Here is a 20739-nt window from a genome sequence, read left to right as displayed (position 1 = left end):
CCTCTCCTCTGGGGCTAACTGCATCAAAACATGGAATGGATTCCCTTTGCCCTTTATTGATCTATGAGCCATATTTTAAAAATACTCTATTATGCAACTCTAAGGAAGAGACAATTAGAGCAATTTCACTCTTTCTTTCATTAAGTGGACTGCTGTTACTTTTATCTCCTCAAGGCTATGAGAAGACTAGGAAGAAGAGAAATGTGTGAAACATCTGAACTTTGGCAGATAAAGCTGGTGTTAGAGTTTTTCAGCTCCAGGAGCCATCAGGAGCGGCTTCAGAATCACCCTAAGAGGGGGCTCTTTATGAACTCTGAGTTCCTCCCTGTTGTAAAATGCACTATTGATAATACTCTGGACCAGTGGCTACAAGGTAATAATCGCATTATGCCCAGCGCTTTTTTATTTTTTAAAATTCTTTATTTAAATTCAATTTAATTAACGTATAGTATATTATTAGCTTGAGGGGTAGAATTTAGTGATTCATCAGTTGCATAGAACACCCAGTGTTCATTACATCAAGTGCTGCCTTAATGCCCATCACCCAAATACCCCATCCCCCTCCACCTCCCCTCCAGCAACCCTCAGTTTGTTTCCTAGAGTTAAGTGTCTCTTATGGTTCGTCTCATTATTTTCATCTTATTTTATTTTTCCTTTCCTTCCCATATGTTCTTCTGTTTCTTAAATTCTGCATATGAATGAAATCATGTGGTACTTGTCTTTCTCTGATTCATTTCACTTAGTATAATACCCTCTAGTTTTACTATGTCATTGCAGATGGCAAGATTTCATTCTTTTTGATGGCCAAGTAATATTGTGTGTGTGTGTGTGTGTGTGTGTGTGTGTGTGTGTGTGTGTGACATCTTCTTTATCCATTCTTCTGTTGATGGATGTCTGGGCTCTTTATATTTGGCTATTGTGGCTATTGTGGACATTGCTGCTATAAACACTGGGGTGCAGGTGCCCCTTCAAATCAATATATTTGTATCCTTTGGTTAAATACCAAGTAGTGCAATTCCTGGGTTGTAGGGCAGTTCTATTTTTGACCTTTTGAGGAACCCCCATACTGTTTCCAGAGTTCCTGGTGCTTTTAAGATATTGGGACTCAGGCTTTTTAGTTTTAACATTTTCTTTCATTGTTAACCAAGATAAACCTGAATATAAGCTAGAATGGCTTTAGATGTAATGTTTTCAGTTAGGTGAATTGGACTCTGCTTATTTACTTCATCTTCTTTAAAAAATATATTTAAGGGGCGCCTGGGTGGCTCAGTGGGTTAAGCCGCTGCCTTCGGCTCGGGTTATGATCTCAGGGTTCTGGGATCGAGCCCCGCATCGGGCTCTCTGCTCAGCGGGGAGCCTGCTTCCTCCTCTCTCTCTGCCTGCCTCTCTGCCTACTTGTGATCTCTCTCTGTCAAATAAATAAATAAAAATCTTTAAAAAAAAAAAATATATATTTAACTCTGCTTAATACACTACAAGAATGTATATACGTACGTATGTATATATGTATGTATATTTATACATTTTATTTTATTTTTAAAATTTATTTATTTATTTGACAGACAGAGATCACAAGTAGGCAGAGAGGCAGGCAGAGAGAGAGAGGGAAGCAGGCTCCCTGCTGAGCAGAGAGCCCGATGCGGGGCTCGATCCCACAACCCTGAGATCATGATCTGAGCTGAAGGCAGAGGCTTTAACCCACTGAGCCACCCAGGCACCCCTATTTATACATTTTAAATGCCACATGACACTTAAGAACTTGTTTTATCTTTTCTAGCATCAGATCCTGTTTCCTTTCCCGGGTCTCTCTCTGCTGTTTCTTAGGGGTATGGCCTGTCACCTAGCTATGAAGTCAACAGGCTGTTTTCTTCCCTTGCCTTCCCTTCTGCCCTGTGTACACTGAAAACTCGATGTGTGCTTAGAATGAAGGTTTGTTTTACCAGCTCTTTGAGTCAGTCAGTGGGAACCTGGGACATCATGTGACTGTGGCTTAGAAATATAGACTTACGATTGCAGGGGAATAGTGTAGAAGTACTTATGCCTCACGTGAGGCAAATGAGGGGCCTTTTGATTTTTGGAAACCTGTCTAATGTGTGATATATGTTTGAAATTGATTTTTAGTCAACATCTTGATCTTTTTATTCTCTTCAGTTCCTTCAAATAACTTCTGATACATACCTGACAGCAACCTGTTTGGGGTAAATACTAACCTTAGTAATAGCAGTAGTAATAATTCTTGATGTTTTAAAGCTGTTAGTAGCCAGTAGAACCTGCATTTGAATATAATTTAGGTAAAAACTATCTACTGTAATATAGGGAATAAATTTCTGGAAAAAAAAAAGAGTAAACCAGATTACGAAGAGTATACATGGAAAACAGCAATTTCAAACTCCTCGTGTTTGATTAACAACTACATTGTTCTGTCATTTTCTCTTAGAATTCAAAAGATTATGTAGTTTTAAAATGTTTTTTAAAAAATCTCATTTTTTGGGAAATATACAAGTTACTACATGGGTTTTGATATTCTGTTTGTATTCAGTTCAGCATGATCATCTATGGCAGACCTTTGCTGTTGATAAGAAGTGTGTTCTTAACCTTTGCAGAGTCTCTGATTTGCACATTTAAGTAATGAAGTAATGAACTTAGGCAGTGAGTGGAGCAGTCTCTAAAACAGTGCTCTGAGTTACTGTTTTTCTTACTGCTCGTTAGGGCATTTGGTAGTTTACAACATTGCTCTTTACCAAATCTGACTTGCCATTGCAATTACCAAAATTTGCATTTATTTTTCAGTGAAGAACCATCACTTTTTTTTTTTTTTTAATTTTTTAAGATTTTATTTATTTATTTGACAGACAGAGATCACAAGTAGGCAGAGAGGCAGGCAGAGAGACAGAGGGGGAAGCAGGCTCCCTGCTGAGCAGAGAGCCTGATGCGGGGCTCGATCCCAAGACCCTGGGATCATGACCTGAGCTGAAGGCACAGGCTTTAACCCACTGAGCCACCCAGGTGCCCTAAGAACCATCACTTTTAAATTGAGGTAAAATTGATTGCATTGGTTTCGATATAATGCATTTATATTAGTTTCAGGTGTGTAACATAAGTTGCTACTTGTATATACACAAAGTGATCATGATTGTAAGTCTAGTTAGTTACCATCCTTCACCATACATCTGACTCCCTTCACTCTTTATCTACCTCTAGCCCTCTTCCCTTGTGACAACCATCACTCTCTTCTTTGTATCTATGAGTTTTGTTTTTTAGGTTCCACATATACACAAAATCATATGGTATTTGTCTTTCTCTGTCTAACTTACGTCAGTTAGCATAATACCCTCAAGGCCTATCCATGTTATTGCAAGTGGCAATATTTCATTCATTTATATGGCAGAGTAGTATTCCATCATGTACATATAACCACATCTTTATCCATTCATCCGTTGATGGACACTTAGGTTGTTCCAGATTTTGGCTATGGTAAATGATGCTGCAACTAAGTAAATATCTTTTTGGTTTAGTGTTTTTTTTCTTTCTACCATATATGATCCAGCAATTCCACTGCTGATAAATACCCAGCAGTGGAATTGCTGGATCATATATGGTAGATCTATTTTCAAGTTTTTGAGGAACCTCCATTCTGTTTTTCATAGCAGCTGTACCAGTTTGCATTCCCACCAACAGTGTAAGACAGTTCCCTTTTCTCCACATTCTTTCCAATACTTATTTCCTGCCTTTTGATCATAGCCATTCCAACAACTATGAGGTGATAGCTCATTGTGGTTTTGATTTGCATTTCTCTGATAATTAGTGATGTTGAACATCTTTCATGAGTCTGTTGGCCATCTTTATGTTTTCTTTGAAAAAAAAAAAGAGTCTATTTGGATTCCCTGCACATTTTTTTTAAAGATTTTTTAATCATTTGACAGGGAGAGAGAGAGCACACGAGGGAGAAGAGCAGGCAGAAGGAGAAGCAACCTGCCTGCAGAGCAGGGAGCCCGATGCGGGGCTCGATCCCAGGACCCAAAGATCATGACCTGAGCCAAAGGCAGATGCTTAGCCAACTAGCAACCCAGGCGCCCCTCCCCACACATTTTTTAAAAAGATTTATTTGTTTATTTTAGAGAGAGAGTGCACATGTGAGGAGGGGGAGGGTCAGAGGGAGAGGAATAGAGAGAATCTCAAACAGACTTCGTGCTGAGTGTGGAGCCCCAAATGGGGCTCAGTCTCATGACCCTGAGGTCATGACCTGAGCTGAAATCAAGAGTCGGATGTTTAACCAGCTGAGCTACCCAGGCGCCTCTCCCTGCACATGTTTTAATTCAATCTTTTTTTTTTCTGTTGAGTTGTTTGAGTTTTTTAAAATATATTTTGGGTATTAACCCCTTATTGGATATGTGATTTGCAGATTTTTTTTTTTTAATTTGCCAGGTTGCCTTTTCATTTTGTTGATGGTTTCCTTTGCTGTGCAGAAGTTTTTAATGTAGTCCCACTTGTTTAATTCTGCTTTTGTTGCCTTTGTTTTTGGAGTCAGTTCCAAAAATTCAGCACCAAAGAATGATGTCAGGGATCTTACTGCCTCTGTTTCCTTCTCAGAGTTTTATGGCTTCAGGTCTCACAGTCAGGTCGTTAATTTTGAGTTATTTTTTCTGTATAGTGTAAGATGCATATGGCTGTCCAATTTTCCCATCCCCATTTATTGAAGAGACTATCCTTTCCCCACTGTATAGTCTTGACTCCTTTGTTGTAAATTAATTAACCTTATATATGTGTGTTTATTTCTGGGCTCTCTGTTCCATGGAGGTCGTGCATTTATGCCGATACCAACTGTTTGGTTCCTATAGCTTAGTAGTATAGTTTGAAATCTTCCTTTCCATTTGGGATGCCTTTTGTTTCTTTATCTTGCCTAATTACTGTGGCTAGGATTTCCACTACTATGTTGAATAAAAGTGACAAGGGTGGGCATCCTTGTCTTGTTCTTTGTCTTAGAAGAAAAACTGTTAGCTTTTCATAGTTGAATATGATGTTAACTACAGCTTTGTCATATATGGCCTTTATATGTTGAGGTGCATTTCTTCTATATCCACTTTGTTGAGTGTTTTTTATCATAAATAGATGTTGAGTTTTATTAAATGCCCTTTCTGTATCTATTGAGATGATCATGTGATTTTTATCCTTTTTTTTATTAGAAGTAGTTTACTATCTGGGATGCCTGGGTAGCTCAGTGGGTTAAAGCCTCTGCCTTCAGCTCAGGTCATGATCCCAGGGTCCTGGGATCGAGCCCCACATCGGGCTCTCTGCTCACTGGGGAGCCTGCTTCCCCCTCTCTCTTTGCCTGCCTCTCTGCCTACTTGTGATCTCTCTCTGTCAAATAAATAAAATCTTTAAAAAAAGGGGGCGTCTGGGTGGCTCAGTGGGTTGAAGCCTCTGCCTTCGGCTCGGGTCGTGATCCCGGGGTCCTGGGATCAGGCCCCACATCGGGCTCTCTGCTCAGCGGGGAGCCTGCTTCCCCTTCTCTCTCTGCCTGCCTCTCTTCCTACTTGTGATCTCTATCTGTCAAAAAAAAAAAAAAAAAGAAGTAGTTTATTATCTTTAGATGTAATAATGTTTAAAATGTTTTAAAAATGAACAGTTTTAAAGTTACAGAAAATCGGAATAAATGAGAATATTCTACATTTGTAATAAGGAAATAATGATTTCCTCTTTATTTATTTTTTAAATTTTTTCTAATTTTTTAAAAGATTTTTATTTATTTATTTGACAGAGATCACAAGTAGGCAGAGAGGCAGGCAGAGAGAGAGAGGAGGAAGCAGACTCCCTGCTTGAGCAGAGAGCCCGATGTGGGGCTCTATCCCAGGACTCTGAGATCACGACCTGAGCCGAAGGCAGAGGCTTTAACCCACTGAGCCAGGCGCCCTGGCTTTTTTTGACTCCTCTTAATTTATTAATAATTGCTTAATTATCCTTTGTTTTGTTATTGTGCTATATCACTTTGATTTGCAGATGTTGAACCATCTTTGCATTCCTGGAATAAGTCCCACTTGGTAGTGGTGTGTGTGATCCTTTTAAAGTAGCTTTTTGTTGTTATTGTTATTGTTTTGAGGAATTAAAAAAGAATTTATTGAGGACAAGAGGATGCACACAATATAAAAATCAAAAGTTTATCTAGCTTTCACTGACTTTTCTTTCTCTGCTTGTCAAATGGTTGGATTTTACTTGTACATTTTCAGAGGATCCTGGCCTGTTCATGCAATCCTTTATACAGGGGGAAGCTATGGGGCAGATTCCTTAAGGGACTACTTAAGAGTCCCTTTGGGAGAACTCTCATCGGGCAGGAGTGTTCCTGAATGATTCCTACTTCTTTCTCTTCCATGTCATGTATACTACAAAATACTCATTGCATGCGGTGGTGAGCCCAGCAGTTAGCGAAAAGAAGTTCTGAAAGTCCACTTTGCCATCTCGGCACTGGTCTAGGTCCAGGTCTAGGTTCAGGTCCTTCATTATTTTGTCCACAGCCAGAGGGCCTTTTTGATTTTCCAAAAATCCAGGGAACTGCTTTTCCGTGAGTACTCTTAGGTCCTCCTTTGTTAAGTAGCCTTTATCCCCAGCAAACCTGGGGAACATGCACATCATGGTTTCCATGGTATGTTCCATTTGAGATAGGATTTTGGTGAGGTCTTTTGAAACCGTGGCCAGAGATATGGTGGGGACCCCTTTTGATGTATTTTTGAATTCAGTTTGCTAATATTTTGTTGAGTTTTACATCTATGTTCATCAGGGATATTGGTGTGTAATTTTCTGTGTGTGTGTCCTTGTCTAGTTTTGGTGTTAGACTAATGCTGGCCTTGTAAATGAGTTTGAAAGCATTCCCTTCCGATTTTTGGGAAGAATTTGAGAAAGATCGATATGTGTTGAATTTTCTTTGAATGTTTGCTAGAATTCACCAGTGAAGCCATCTGGTCCTGGAGTTTGCTTATTGGAAGGTTTTAGATTACCAGTTCAGTCTTGTTACTAGTAATCAGTCTATTCAGATTTTCTGTTTCTTCATGTTTTGTCTCAGACATATGTTTCTAGGACTTTGACTTTATCTGTTTCTTCTAGGTGGTCTCATTTGTTGGTGTGTAGTTGTCCATAGTAGTCTCTTATGATTGTAGTTTTTTTTTTTTTTTAATCAATTGTAATTTCTCTTTTTCCTTCTTTCTTGGGACTGTTAAATATGCTGCTTTCCCTCCCTACAACCTTTTTCTTTCATTCTCTGCCTACTCAACTTATATTCATTCTTATAGCCTCAGTTTAAGTGCCCCCTTTCTCATAGGCCTTCTAAGACAACACTACTTCAGGCAACTTTCCTGCCATTTTTATTTCTTTTTCCCCGCCCCCTTTCTCCTTCCCCTCTCCCAACTTTTATGTATCAAAATGCCTTTGTATACAAGTACTAGAGGGCCTAACTGAACTTGGCTTAAACAATAAGGACACATAGAAGCTTACATTGTTGGAATAGGTAAGGTGGTTTAAGGATCATCTTATTTTAGTGCCTTCAGCTCCATTTCTCTGAGGTTCCATTATTTATACTCTGTGCCATGGCTTTATCCTCAGAATTCTTTTTCTTGTGGTAATAAAATGGCTGTTCCTTTCCTCAAGCTCAATTTTGCAGAGAAGAATAGAGTTGCTTCTAGGAGCTTTGTCATAACAATGAAATTTCTTTCTCAGAGGCCTCTAGCAAATGTGTTATCAAACATCTCATGTCTCTGGCTTGAATTGGAACCCATACACATTCTTCAGTCAGTCCCTGTGGCAGAGATTGCCTCTTACTGAATAGCTTAGGTCTTCCAGTTCCTGAACCAGTCATTGGGTTGAGAATGGGATTGCCTTGATTGTCCTGGACCAGTGGTTTTCAAAGTGTGATTTCTGGAGCAACAGTAGCATCACCTGAGAACTTGTTTGAAATGTAATTTTTCTGACCCCATCTAAAAAACTTTGGGGATGTGGGCCCACTCATCTGTTTTAATCAGCTTAGGTGATTCTAATGTGCCTTAAAGTTTGAGAAAGTCTGGCTAATAGTAATCAGGATCCAGTTCTGGACCTGAAGTCAGTCCCCTCAAATGTTGTATACTGCAGGGAAGGAGGGGCTTTAAAGTGGGTGTCTGGAGAGGAAACCTCAGTGACCACCACTCCTTTATAGCACTCATCACAATTTCTATTTATTCATGTTTGTGTCGTTATTTGTATAATGTCTCTGTCCCTTACAACACTTCACAGTCTGTGGTGATAGGCACTCTGTCTCGCTTACCGCTGTAGCCCTAGTTCCCAGCATAGTACCTATCTGGTGTATGGTCAGTGCTTAATGAGTTCTAGATGAGAAAACAAGTTGCTTCAGTTCCATTTGTGTTTCTCTCACAGCTGGGGGTGATGTGTGTGTGCACGCCTACCTCAGTGGGCAGCCCTTTGAGGAATCTCAGCTGAGCATGCTGGCGTGTTTCCTCGTCTACCACTCAGTACCAGCTCCATGGCACCTGCCGTCTATAGGACTAGAAGGTAATTGCAGATCTAAATCCTCTTCAGTACCTGTATTATTGACTCACTTATTTTTTAAGTTTCTTGGTAGGAGGCCTTTCTAGTGAGTTATTTTATCTAGTTAGGTTTTGGTCTTCATTCATGTTTGGGTGTTACTGTTGAGAACTTTTTCTAAAAAGACTATCTGAACTTTATACATGCATAAACTTTTATTTACATTCAGAAAAGGATGGGTTCTTCAGAGAGCCCCAAACACCAGTGTATACTAATAAATTAAATGGTTATGTTATTTTTCTTTCATAATTTTTATTAAAGTTATTTTTAATTTTCTTCATTTTTTCGGTTTTTAGTTTGGATTTTTTTTTTTTTTTTAAGATTTTATTTATTTGGCAGAGATCACAAGTAGGCAGAGAAGGGGGGGAGGCAGGCTCCCTGCTGAGCAGAAAGCCCGAAGTGGGGCTAGGCTTTATTTTAACCCACTGAGCCACCCAGGCGCCCCTGGATGTTTCTTTTTAATCATATAATCTTAATTTCTAATATTATAAAGCTTTAAAATGACCAGGTACCTGGATTTTATATGAATTTGAATGTTTCTTATGATACAGAGTTTAAAATATTAACACCTCACTGTATTTTTCAGAATATGTAATTAGATATGGAGCTTGCCCAGTGACGTGAATCCTAAAATAGAATTAATTCTAAGCACCCTTATTATTATCACTTTCAAATTTGTGCTTACTAGTTGAGGGTTCAAAAATTGTTTTTAAGAAGAGCATAGATTGCTCCATTTAATCATTTAAAATTTAATAACATTACTAGTTTATTGCTGTTTTGAAAACCTTGGATAAGAATGTACTTTCTAGAGACTTCCAGTTATAGCCATGATGGAATTGCTTATATTGGAGTGACCTTCCCTCAAAAACAAATACAAAAGTTTGACAAATCACATAAAACAGCTATTTAAAGGAATTGGTAGCAACCATGCTGGCCAGACTTGATTGAGGAGCCACAGTCCCCATGAGAAGGGAAGCATAATGAGGAAACTCCATATTTACTCAAGCTTTCTTCCAAAGGAATTTGCCAATTTGTAGCACAAATAGAGTCCCAGCAAAAGGCAGTGGTGCTACTGGGCAGAGTAGCCAGAGGTTAGGTTAACAATTGCCTGAGAATCTAGAACTTGAGCTAAATCCCTGGTAGGAGGGAATAATAGGAATAATAACTCAAAAACCTGGATGTACTCTTTCCTTGAGACCCATACCAAATCTTAAACATGCACAGGATAAGACTTCAAGAAATCTAGCAAAAGCCAGGAGACTAAAGATGTGAGCAAAGATTTCAGCAACAGCATAGTGCCAGGGAGACAAAGGGTAGTGTTCCAGGGCTGCTCAGGTGTGAAGTGGCTCTGATAAGCATCCCAGCCATTACCACAGCAGGACCAAGCCCCAAGAGTAAAGGTAAAAAGTGAAACCGAGAAGACCTAAAGTTAGCTTCAAGTAGAACAGAAATCTGTTTGCATTCTGCCTGCCTTATAGAAGAAACCATAACCTTCTTAGGAGGAACAAAATATATCCTGAACCTTTATACTTTTTAATACACAGTATCCACTTTTCAATCAAAAATTACAAGACATAACAAGAAAAGAAGGTAACAGAAGCTGACTTATATGTGACCTAGATAAAAGTTACTGGATTGGTCTTAAAATAACTACAACTGATATTACCAAGAAAATAGATGAAAAGATAGAGCATGCCACCAGAAATCTGGAATCAATAAGAAAGAGTTAAATGGAAATTCTAGGACTGAAAAATATAACTGAAATTAAGAATTCAGTGTATGGATTAAGTGGTGTATCAGACACAGCAGATAAATGAACCAGAAGGCAGGTGTGTAGAAAGTAAGCAAATTAAACACAGAAGTTGGGTTGAAAATACAGAAAAGGAGCATGGTAGAATATGGTGAAAAAATCAAACATGCACATAGTTGAGATCCCAGAATAAGAGGAGAGAGAAAATGAGATAGAAGCAATGTTTGAAGAGACTGGGGCTAAAAATTTTTAAAAATGGAGAATGGACATCCACTTAGAGTGAACACTAAGCAGGATAAATATGAAGAAAACCACACGTAGTCACAGAATAGTCAAACTACTAAAAATAAAAGAGGAAACAGTTTTCAAGCATAGACTTCCATTTCCAGCCAGGATGGTGTAACTGGGATTTGATTTGCTATCCTTTGTGGAACCAAAAAGACTAGACAGTGCATATGAAGCAGTGGCTTTTGACACATTGTATATTAGGTGATGAAGAACAGTGATCCCTGAGGATGAAGAACAATGTGATATGCCCTATGATTGCCCCAGATTATAACCTCGAGCGGTCCCAGATGTGGGGAGGGATCGAGAACCTAGGTGGAGCCTGAGAGACTCCGTGAGTTGAGGTCATGTTGCTGAGAGTACAGGGAGACCAGAGGAGCTAGAGTTTACAAGATGAAATCCCAGAGAGGAGAGAGCTACACAAAGAGAAAATGTCAGACATCTGCAGAGGGTCTCTCTCAACTATCAGAAGAGTACTTACTGGTCAGCACATGAATGAGAAGAAACTATGTGAGGGTTGGGGGAGAACTGTCTACATGGATTAGAGGACACACATTACCAGTTGCTTATATAGGTTCAGGAATAATGCCTGTTCCCACAACTTCATAATTAAAGGGGCCATAGATACGCAGAATGGTCTTGCTCTAGTAGTGGGAAGTATTTAGCTGTAGACTAAATAGACCTGAGTGTATTCTGGTCCCACCTAGCAAATCTTAAAAGCATGGCACAAAAGGATTAAACTTTTTTTCAAGAAATGTAATTCCAGAACAAAGCTCAAAAACATAGAAATACAGAAATACCCAATACCCAACAAGGTGAAATTCTCAATATCTGGTATACAAAGAAACAGGAAAATAGGACCTACAATGAGATGAAAAACAATTACAGCTGACCTGGAATTGACACAGAGGTTCGAATTAGCAGACAAGGACATTAAGACAGTTATTGTAACTCTATTCTGTATTTCAGAACATTAAGAAACATACAAGATATAAAAAGACTGTAATTGAACTTTTTGAGATGTAGAATGCGATATTTGAGATGAAGAGTACACCGAATGGGATTAATGGGCAGATTAGACATGCCATAATAAGAAATTAGCAAGCTTGATGACATAGCAATAGGAACTGTCCAAAATTAGATGCAAAAGTAAAAGAAGGAAAAAGAGGAACAGAACATAAATGAAGTGAGCTGTGGAACTTAAAACACCTAATTCACATGTGATTGGAGTCCCTGAAGAAGAGAGAAATTGAGGGAGGGAGAGGTGCAGCAGAAAAAAATATTTGAAGAAATAACACCTGGAAATTTTCCAGATTTGGTGAAAACTGTAAATCCACAGATTCAAGAAATTCAGTGAATCTCAAGCATGAGAAATATGAATAAAGTTATATTAAGGCAATCATAACCAGATTGCCCAAAACTGATGGCAAAAAAGTCTTAAAAGCAGCTAGAGGAAAAAGACATGTTACAGAGATAAAAATAAGAGTGACTGTGTATTTCTCATAGGAAGCAATTTAAGTGATAGATCAGTGGAGTAAAGGACCCAGAGGAAAATAAAATGTCTTGTTAGAGTTTTATACCCAGCAAAAATATCTTTCAAAACAAGTGACCATGAAATAATGCCAGAAACACAGAAGCTGACAGAATTCGTCACCAGCAGACCCACACTACTGGAAATGTTGTCAATTAAGTCCTTTGGGCAGAGGGAAAATAATATGAGATGGAGATGGGGGGTTACACAAAGGATTGCAGAACACTGGAAATGGTAATGGCATGGGTTTATTTATGCAAGGTTTATTTCTCTTAAAAATACATTTTTAAAGACCACTGACAGAATAAAAATACCAGCAGTGTGCTATGGAGTTGATAAAACATGCAGAGTGAAAAATAGGACAATAGTAGCTCAAAGACTGGGAAGGGAGAAATGGAAGTACTATGGGAAGGCCTTTATGCTAGTATGTGAAGTAGAATAATCTCATTTTGGTGACATCTTGGGTGAGATCAAAGGTAATCTTTGATCATTTAAATGTGTATGTTGGAAGTCATAAAGCAATTACTAAAGTAAGAAAACAGAATCAGAACTTACTTCAACAAAGAGGCTACAGTGGAATCATAAAAAGTCATAAAAAGTAATCCTTTTAAAAGAGGACAGTGAGGAACAGAGCACAGATGGAACAAATAGAAAGCGAAGAGCAAGATGATGTGTTTAAACCTAACCATTTCAGTATCGCATTGAATGTAAATGGTCTATTACATTCCACAGTGTATTAGTATGTTGGAGTTGTTTCATATCTTCCTGGATGTTTTTATTCTCTGTGCTTGGGTTTTAGTAAGGTCTGGGGAACACCATAGAATAACAATTAAATAAGAAATTTGTCTAAATTTCCGTTGAGGTTTTTTGAATATTTAATTCAGCTGGCTGGCAGAGGCCAGTCAATGAAAGGAAACAGGAGTAGTAGTTGCCTCCCTCATATTCTATGTAGCAGATCTCTCTCTTGTGTTAGTCGTGCCTTAATCAGAGAGCCACATGATCACATTGTGAAACGTTTCTGTTCATCTTCATGAGGTCCCATGATCATGAACATGCCTCTGGTGTCTGCATGTCTGCTAGGTTGCTTCCTGTGGCCTAGAGTCACAGGGACCATATTCACATATATATTGGAGCTAGGAGAGAGGGAATGGTTTACCATTATATGTGGTAGGATGGAGGCAAAAAGGAAGATGATGCTTAATAGGATTTTCAGGTTATATACTTGCTACTTCCTTTAGAGAGGTATTTCTTGACTTTGGCTGCTCATCAGAATCACCGGGGCAGCCTTCAGGCCTCCAGATGCCCAGGCTCCACTCCACGTGAATTATGTTGGAATCTGTAGGACCACAGTTGAGAACCTTTGCTTCTTGGAGATTGAGGCATTAGACTAACTTCTGTGTTACTCATTGTAAGCCTTTATTCTTTTTTTTAGATACGTATTGGAGTGTATAGATTATGGTAGTTGAAAGTAGACAGGCACATTTATTAATTATATTTAAGTAATATGTAAATAGTAACAGTTTCAGATGTAGTTACAGGTCACTTTTTGAAGTACAGAGTAGGATACATTTGACATTTTTATATCAAATTATACTTTACAGTGCATTCGGGAAATTCATAATTTAAATATTACCTTTGGGTTGTTTTCAAAGGGAAGAATGTAGCTTTAAATGTGATTATGTTTCTGAAGCTTCCTTGAAAGGGGTGTGTACAGCTGAATTTATATAGAAGTTTGACTTTCCCCCCCATTTCCATTTCTTTAGGGAGCACAAGCTTTGCTGAACTCCTCTTCAAATTTAAACAGCTGAAAATGCCAGTGCGAGCTTTGCTAAGATTGGCTCCTTTGCTTCTTGGAAATCCACAGCCAATGGTTATGTGATCATGTCTGGTGGCAAACCTACCCTGAAGCGTGACTTCTGCACAAAAACATGACCAAACAACAAAGCTAAAGAAACATTTATAAGTTTTATAATATAACTAGTGGGGAATGAGCTGCACAAACCTCAATGTATTTTAAAATCCAAGTGTTTTAAATATTCCAGAGGCTCTGTTGCTGTCAGCATTAACATTATATGATATATAAAAGTGAGTTAAAATTTACTTTTGTAAATAAAGTTTTTTGGTTTGTTTTCAAAACTCTTGGTTATTTTAGTTTGGGATCTCAGAGAGTAGAGCAGTGGGGGCTGGGGTGGATATTCATTTTTTAAGTCTTCCAGCTAGGGTGATTCAGATGAAGTGACTATGTTTAAATTTGCAAGGTTTTTAAAGAAGCTGTGTCATCAAGTTTTATTCTCTGCAGCAAGAAAATGGCTTTTTAGCATCTCCTAAGATGTCGCAATGTTTGGGTCTAAACTTGGTGTGTACTTTCTGTGACAGTGCTAGGCATCTTATAGTATGAGCAGTCACCTTCAACAGCAGGACGTTTATACCCTAATGAGGAATGGGTCAACGTGAAGCCTGTTCTAAATAAAGAAAATGTGCAATTGCTACTAAGAGAGGTCTTCAGAAATTGCATTTAAAAATAAATGATGGTCCATTCCCACCCAAGATTTAGAGAATGTACATCTGTATGGAGAGTTTGTAGAGTAGGTAATGATGAAAGATATTCCAAAAGAGAGGCCTGCAGCTTCAGGTTTCCCGAAGAGGAAGAAGAAAACGCCCTGCTGTCCAGTGCCTGACGTGTGCCCTGCACTTCCCGAATGGCCAGCTGGATTAGTAGAAATGGCAAGATCCATTCAGTGATTTCACATTTCCACATCCTGAATTTTGCTGTTTAGCTCTCAGTGTAAAAATCAAAGCAAACAGAAACGTTTCCATTGAGATTCTGGCAAAAACCCATGTGGCATTTGCTTCTGCAGTGTTGGGGGGGCACACCTGTAGTGGTGATGGGTTCTCTCTAGACTCAGTACTCCATCTGCACGCTTGCTCCAGGGACTTGCTCCGGCATTACTGCATAGGTAAGACACGGCTGCCTGGGAGGACGAAATGTGCTTCCCTTTCACACTTAGCTAGTTTTTTATGTAATTGAAAAAAAACCAGGTTACAGAAATTCCATTTGAATCAAGATTTTAAGAACTCAGTATCCAGGCAACTTTTGCTATTTTCAGTCTCAGTTGTTTATGATTTGTATTCCTTTCTCTGAATGATGACTTGAGAGACTGTTACTTGCACATTATGTATTCTCATATATGAGGGAGAACAGTCATTAGAGTGTTGTCAACAAAAGCAATAATCAGGCTTTCTAAAAGAAAGAGCAGAATACAAGATTGCAGATGGTCTGGACACAGCATTTTCTTTGTAGTTTAGACCCAGTGTTTAGGTAACAGGGAGCAAAGAGGGTATTCTGGGCAGTCTTTTGAGCAGACATGCTAGGATCATCAAATGAATTCTCGCTATTTATGGGTTCTCAAAAAATTTGGAAAGTAGTTCTCACCATCTAGAATATTTCGGCCCCTCACAGTTAAGACAAGGGAAGAGCTGGAGAAGTGTGTCTGACTCCTAAGGGTTTTGGCCCAGAAGTGGCACGTCACTTCCAGTCACAGCCTGTTGGCAGGAAGTAGATCAATCCACATCGTGTGACTCCTCCTCCATGTGTCCATGAAGGGGAGGAGAACAGCCACTGGTGAGTACTGGTTACTTAATGTCACAATATGGTTCCTAACTTACCCCACATTCATCTTTTCTACTTACACAGCTACACATGCTTCCATAGATGGGCATAATTAAATAATAGTTGCAAACACCCCCCAAGGGAGGGCTGATATCGGTGTCCCTCCCTTGAGTACGATGTCCTACGAAGAGGTGAAGGCCTGAACTTGTGGGTAGCTCTGACGTATGGACGCCAGACCCTAGCAGGAGCGTCTGTTGGGTTAAGCCTTACAGAGCTCCCCTCAGTGCTGCCTGATCTTCAGTAAGGCCACTTTTTTACCCTTTGTCTAAGAACCAGCCAACTTAGCTTATGGTGATCCCAGCTCAGAGATCTTTTGACAGCCCAGTGGAAGCGAGGAGGAGGAGGCGGCCTCTCATCTCTCAGCTTGATTGGTGTACAGACCCATTTGGTGGGAGGCCACTGTGCCTGCTGGGCACAGGCCAGAGTTTGGGAGCTACGATTCCGAGTAGAAGCCAGAGCATGTGGATCCAGGCAGGAATTGCCGGAGGAGTGGATTTGTGGACTGTGTGTGTGGCATGTATTCCGAGGAAAGCTATGTCAAAGTCCAATCTGAAGACAGGAGTAGGCCGAAGTCAGGAGAGGATGCTGGTAGCTGAGCGAAGCTGGAAGGCCATGGAGCAATTTGAGATCCAAACCAGGAAGACTTAGTTGGTAGTACATAGATTAACTAATATTTCTTTTGCATATAGGGCTGGGGCCTTGTCTTCTGGGTTCCTCCATCCTCATACCACATTTTGTAGAAAATGCCAAGTTGTATAAAGATCTCTCCAATTCAGCTATGCGGGAGGGGATGGAATTTGGTCACCTTTGTACCCCCAGTATCTGTAGTGTTCAACCAGCAATAGAGGGAAGCAGAGGGGAGGTTGGAGGGGCAGCTCCTAAGAGGGTACCCCCAGGCTGGAGGCCTCTGTCAGCACATAGGAGTCACCCTGCATATAACCATGTAACTGGCTTTTCCTGCTTCCCAGGGCCAGCCAGGTTTCCCTGATTCTGAAATACGTTGCTTGCTTCTCATCAGTCACAAACTGTGGGAAAGTCTTTTTTGCTAAATTGAAAGAAAAGCCCTTAAAACCGTATCCTTAATTCTGGCTTGTGGTTAAGGATGAACTTGCCTGTGGGCCATCCTCTTGCTTTGCTCCATGTTCTGTCCTTCAATGAAAGGGAGGCTGGGATGGGAGTAAGGGTTGCCCAGATGGCAGGACTGTCTGTCTTCAGGCAGCTGCATAAAAGGTCAGCAGTGGAAGATCTCTCTGCCCCTCTTTCTATAGCTGAGACTCCTGAGGCTCAGGGAGGAAAGTGGTGGGTTGGCCTAAGGCCGCACTGCTCCTGTCACAACCCCTAACAGGCCTGGGCTTTCAGACCATACTGTTTCAAACCCCCAAATCTGGTTCAGTATTCCCTCCCTTAGTGCAGTAGATGCTGAGAAAGAGGCAGATTAACGTAAATTAGGAGGATGTTGCACCAGAGTTTATGGACCCTTCCCTTCTCTGCGCATCTTTAGAAAAACAAAGACCTTTGTGTACTTTCTTGGAATTAAATTAGTCCTGTGAGCTGCTTTCTGGGTCATATAACAACCATCTTAATTTAAAACGTCTCTTTTAGCTGAAAATGTTTCTTCCTATTCTGTGGCACATTATAACATGAAATAGGAAATTTAGAAAAAAATTTATACCAGGTTCAATAAAATCAGTGAAAATCTATTAAAAAATGCACATTCATAATTTCCACTGCTTTTACTCCAATACTTAGGTGTGAAATCTGTTTCCTTGTCTCTGTGGTTAATGGATCCATCTCTGGTCTTACATTCAGGTACGCTGCCTTGGGAAGCTGTAGTCCATGGGCTTCCAGAACCCAGACGTGCTAGATCGTGATCTGGGTAATCATGTCAGTGGGGGGACTTATCACAGGGACAGTGTCTGGAAGCTAGTTAGTGCTGCCCATGTTCTTTCATTTGTCTTGTGTTCATATTCGTGCGTATTTTTCATTCAGTCAAGGCTTGTGTTTGCTTACTGTGCAGAGATTAAGAAGATAATCTCATCAACTGAAGTGTGGGTAAATGTATATAGCTCTTCAACAATTGAAGGAAGAATCATTAGCAAATCGTTGTAATTAGCATCCCCAGCTGCAGTCTCTCTCCCTGGTAAGATCTAGAGGAGATGAGCACCAACCCCTACTTGAAATTTCTGCAAAACCCCAGAGGGCTGTGTGGGTGCTATCTTGTCATCTTGGTGTCCTCTTGCTCCGAACTCCCTCTCTCCTCTAGTTAATTTTCATTCGGGTCATCTCACTGGATCCGTGCCCTCTGCCTGGACTGGATGTCAACTCAGTATCCTCACCACCTCCTCCCCTTGCTGCTCAGCCTCCAGCTATTTCCTGTGTGGGGCCAGGTTGAGTGTGTGCCACTGGGAGGAGCCAGTGAGAGATGCCCACGTGAGGCCTGGAGGTGGAAGAGGTAGCCAAGGCTTCACGGGTCACGGGTGGCCAGGAGGGCAGATGGTGCAAACCCGGCTGCAGCCACCACCAGCTGTGACAGGTGTCCCCCCGCCCCCGGATGAGTTTTGCCGGGGCTTCTCAGGCTTCTGCTCCCTAAACATTTCCATCTACTTCCCTTCATCAACACCCTTTCTGCTTGGGTCCCTGAGCAAACCCTGTGCTGTTAGGTGGGACATAATGACCCAGGTGTGAAATCAGCCCCATCCCCAAGTCCCATAAAAGCCACTCACACCACTTGGTATCCCCTGGTTTTGCTCATGGAATTTCTAGCCCCTTGGCTATCTCTTGAGCCCCCGGTGCTGTTCACTTTCCTTTCCCATGATCACACCCTCAGGTGTGCTCTAACACCAACATTTTATGACAGTCCTGCAACTCGTACACTAACTCATCTGGATGGGACCAAACTCAGGCCACAGTGGCAGTGACCCCCCTTGAGTGGCCTTGGGTTTCTCCCTAACACTGAGAGGACTCCCTGACTAAAGGAAGAATGCATGGTCTTTCATCAGCTGAGTAACCCAAACGGTGTGGGTTGGCCCCGTATTGTGCCAGATTTCCCAAGACTGAGTCACTAGATGCATGAGTGAGGAGAGAAACCACCTCTTAGCCTGTTTCTCCCTTGGCCTTCTGGGGCTGCAAGGACTAGGTGTCACAGATAGTAAGAGCTATGATTATTTGCAATTGCAAAGTTCCAGAGGACTCAGGAAGAAAATGCTAAGCCCTCATGGGATAGTCGGGGTTGAACAGCAACTGTATTGCTTCCTGAAGGGAGTCAACTTTTTACAAGACTGGATATTCTGTCTCTGCTTGACTGTGAGGTTCCTGGACATCTTGTAGTCTAAGCAGTTTCGTGGCAAATCCGGCATTTCTATGGGAAAAAAGTGATGAAGAGCTAGACAGTGTCTGTCTGGTAACTGCAATTATTGCCCAGTAATTAGACTTCCTATCTAGAATAGTTATACATATCTATACATCTGTATATCCATCCACCCATCTATCTATCTGTCAAGAGTGCTATAAACTCTAGGAGCATCACTGAGCACATGGAGAGGCGGTGGGCCAGCCCAGGCTTGTGGAATTGCCTGGAATACTGGGCACCTGCCCCGAGATCCTGCCCCCCAACCCCATCCCAAGTGTTCTTCCACGTCTCTGAAGGATTTTGCATCTGAATGTTCCTTTCCTTGGTATCAAGATCACAATCCCTACTCTTATTGGAGGGTATTTGCATGGTGCACCCCACGCCCTCATCTCATTGTTAGCACCTCAGCATGATCTAAGGATAATCTGACAGAGCTGGTTTTTGCTTTGTGAATCAACCTGAAAGTCTTTTAGTTGTGAGTTCAGATTTATTCATACAAGTAATATGATTGATCTCAGTTGAATCTCATTTTTTAATTGTTTCTGTATTATATTTCTACTATATTTCTTTTTTTTTTTTTAAGATTTTATTTATTTATTTGACAGAGTTCACAAGTAGGCAGAGAGGCAGGCAGAGAGAGAGAGAGGGAAGCAGGCTCCCTGCTGAGCAGAGAGCCCAATGTGGGACTCGATCCCAGGAACCTGAGATCATGACCCGAGCCGAAGGCAGCGGCTTAACCCACTGAGCCACCCAGGCGCCCCTCTACTATATTTCTTATATTTACCATGTAACTTTGATTTTTTTTCCTCTTAAAATTTGTCATATTCATTTATTTGGCATTCAGGATGATTGTATTCTTGTGCATACATTTAACATTAATATCCGTATAGGATTCTTCCAGTCACCCCCCTCCCTTTTTTTTTTAACCTCAGCTTCCACTGCCTTTTTCTGGCCTCAGTAGCACCCTGGGACCTCCCCACCTGTCCCCCAGGCATCCATCCGTTCATGACATCCTCCTTTCTTCTCTCCCTTCTCCTCTCATTTTGAAACTTGGGTTATTTCAATGATGTCAGAGCCTATGATGGCATAGGATTCCCCCCTTTACTCCCATTCTTGTTTCAGCATTAGATCCACACATCAGTGAGCTCCATGTCTCCCTCTAGTCTCCTGGCTGGAATTCCCCACCAGTGTCAGGAAAGCCTCCAAGGACAACTGTCCCCAAGATGCTGATTGCCTAGAATAGGCTGGCCACATCCTGTATCCTCTCTCCTCATGTGTTTCTCCCTCCTTCCTGTCTCCTTCTCTTCACCTCACCATCTTTTAGCTAGTTCTTTGGCCTCTTCCTTCAGGGGCCTCCTCCTCAGTGATCCAGGCCTCTTCCCAGACTTTCTGTCCTCTCTCCCAGATTCTCAAGTTTCCACAGAGGCTCCTGCTCTGGTCTCTTGGCTCCTTTGGTCCCCCCTCCATGTTACTACTACACTCTTCCAGATTACCATGGGTCAGGGCCTTTGCAGGCTGACACTCACTGGAAGGTTGGGGAGCCATTGTGCTATTCAGGCTGTCATGGTTCTGACTGTCCCCACACCCTCCTT

General features: G+C 41.0%; 1 protein-coding gene and 1 pseudogene across 4 annotated transcripts in view; one reads left to right on the top strand and one right to left on the bottom strand.

Annotated features, from left to right (window-relative positions):
- Positions 1–14264, top strand: part of LOC111158407 (anaphase promoting complex subunit 1) — a 101336-nt gene extending 87072 nt beyond the window's left edge. For all 4 annotated transcript variants that reach the window (XM_022520400.1, XM_022520401.1, XM_022520399.1 and 1 more), the window contains 3 exons: positions 175–373; positions 8395–8529; positions 13892–14264. In XM_022520400.1, coding sequence (XP_022376108.1) covers positions 175–373; positions 8395–8529; positions 13892–14007 — 450 coding nt within the window. In that variant the 3' untranslated portion in view covers positions 14008–14264. The remainder of the gene's footprint in view (positions 1–174; positions 374–8394; positions 8530–13891) is intronic.
- On the bottom strand, positions 6349–8308 carry LOC111158371 (annotated as a pseudogene).
- Positions 14265–20739: the final 6475 nt, after the last annotated feature.

This window comes from Enhydra lutris, unplaced genomic scaffold (genome assembly GCF_002288905.1).
Source record: "Enhydra lutris kenyoni isolate GAN:26980312 unplaced genomic scaffold, ASM228890v2 scaffoldscaffold59, whole genome shotgun sequence".
Lineage (NCBI taxonomy): Eukaryota > Metazoa > Chordata > Mammalia > Carnivora > Mustelidae > Enhydra > Enhydra lutris.
Note: the sequence above shows the minus strand (reverse complement) of the source record. Positions and strands in the feature narration are given on the sequence as shown.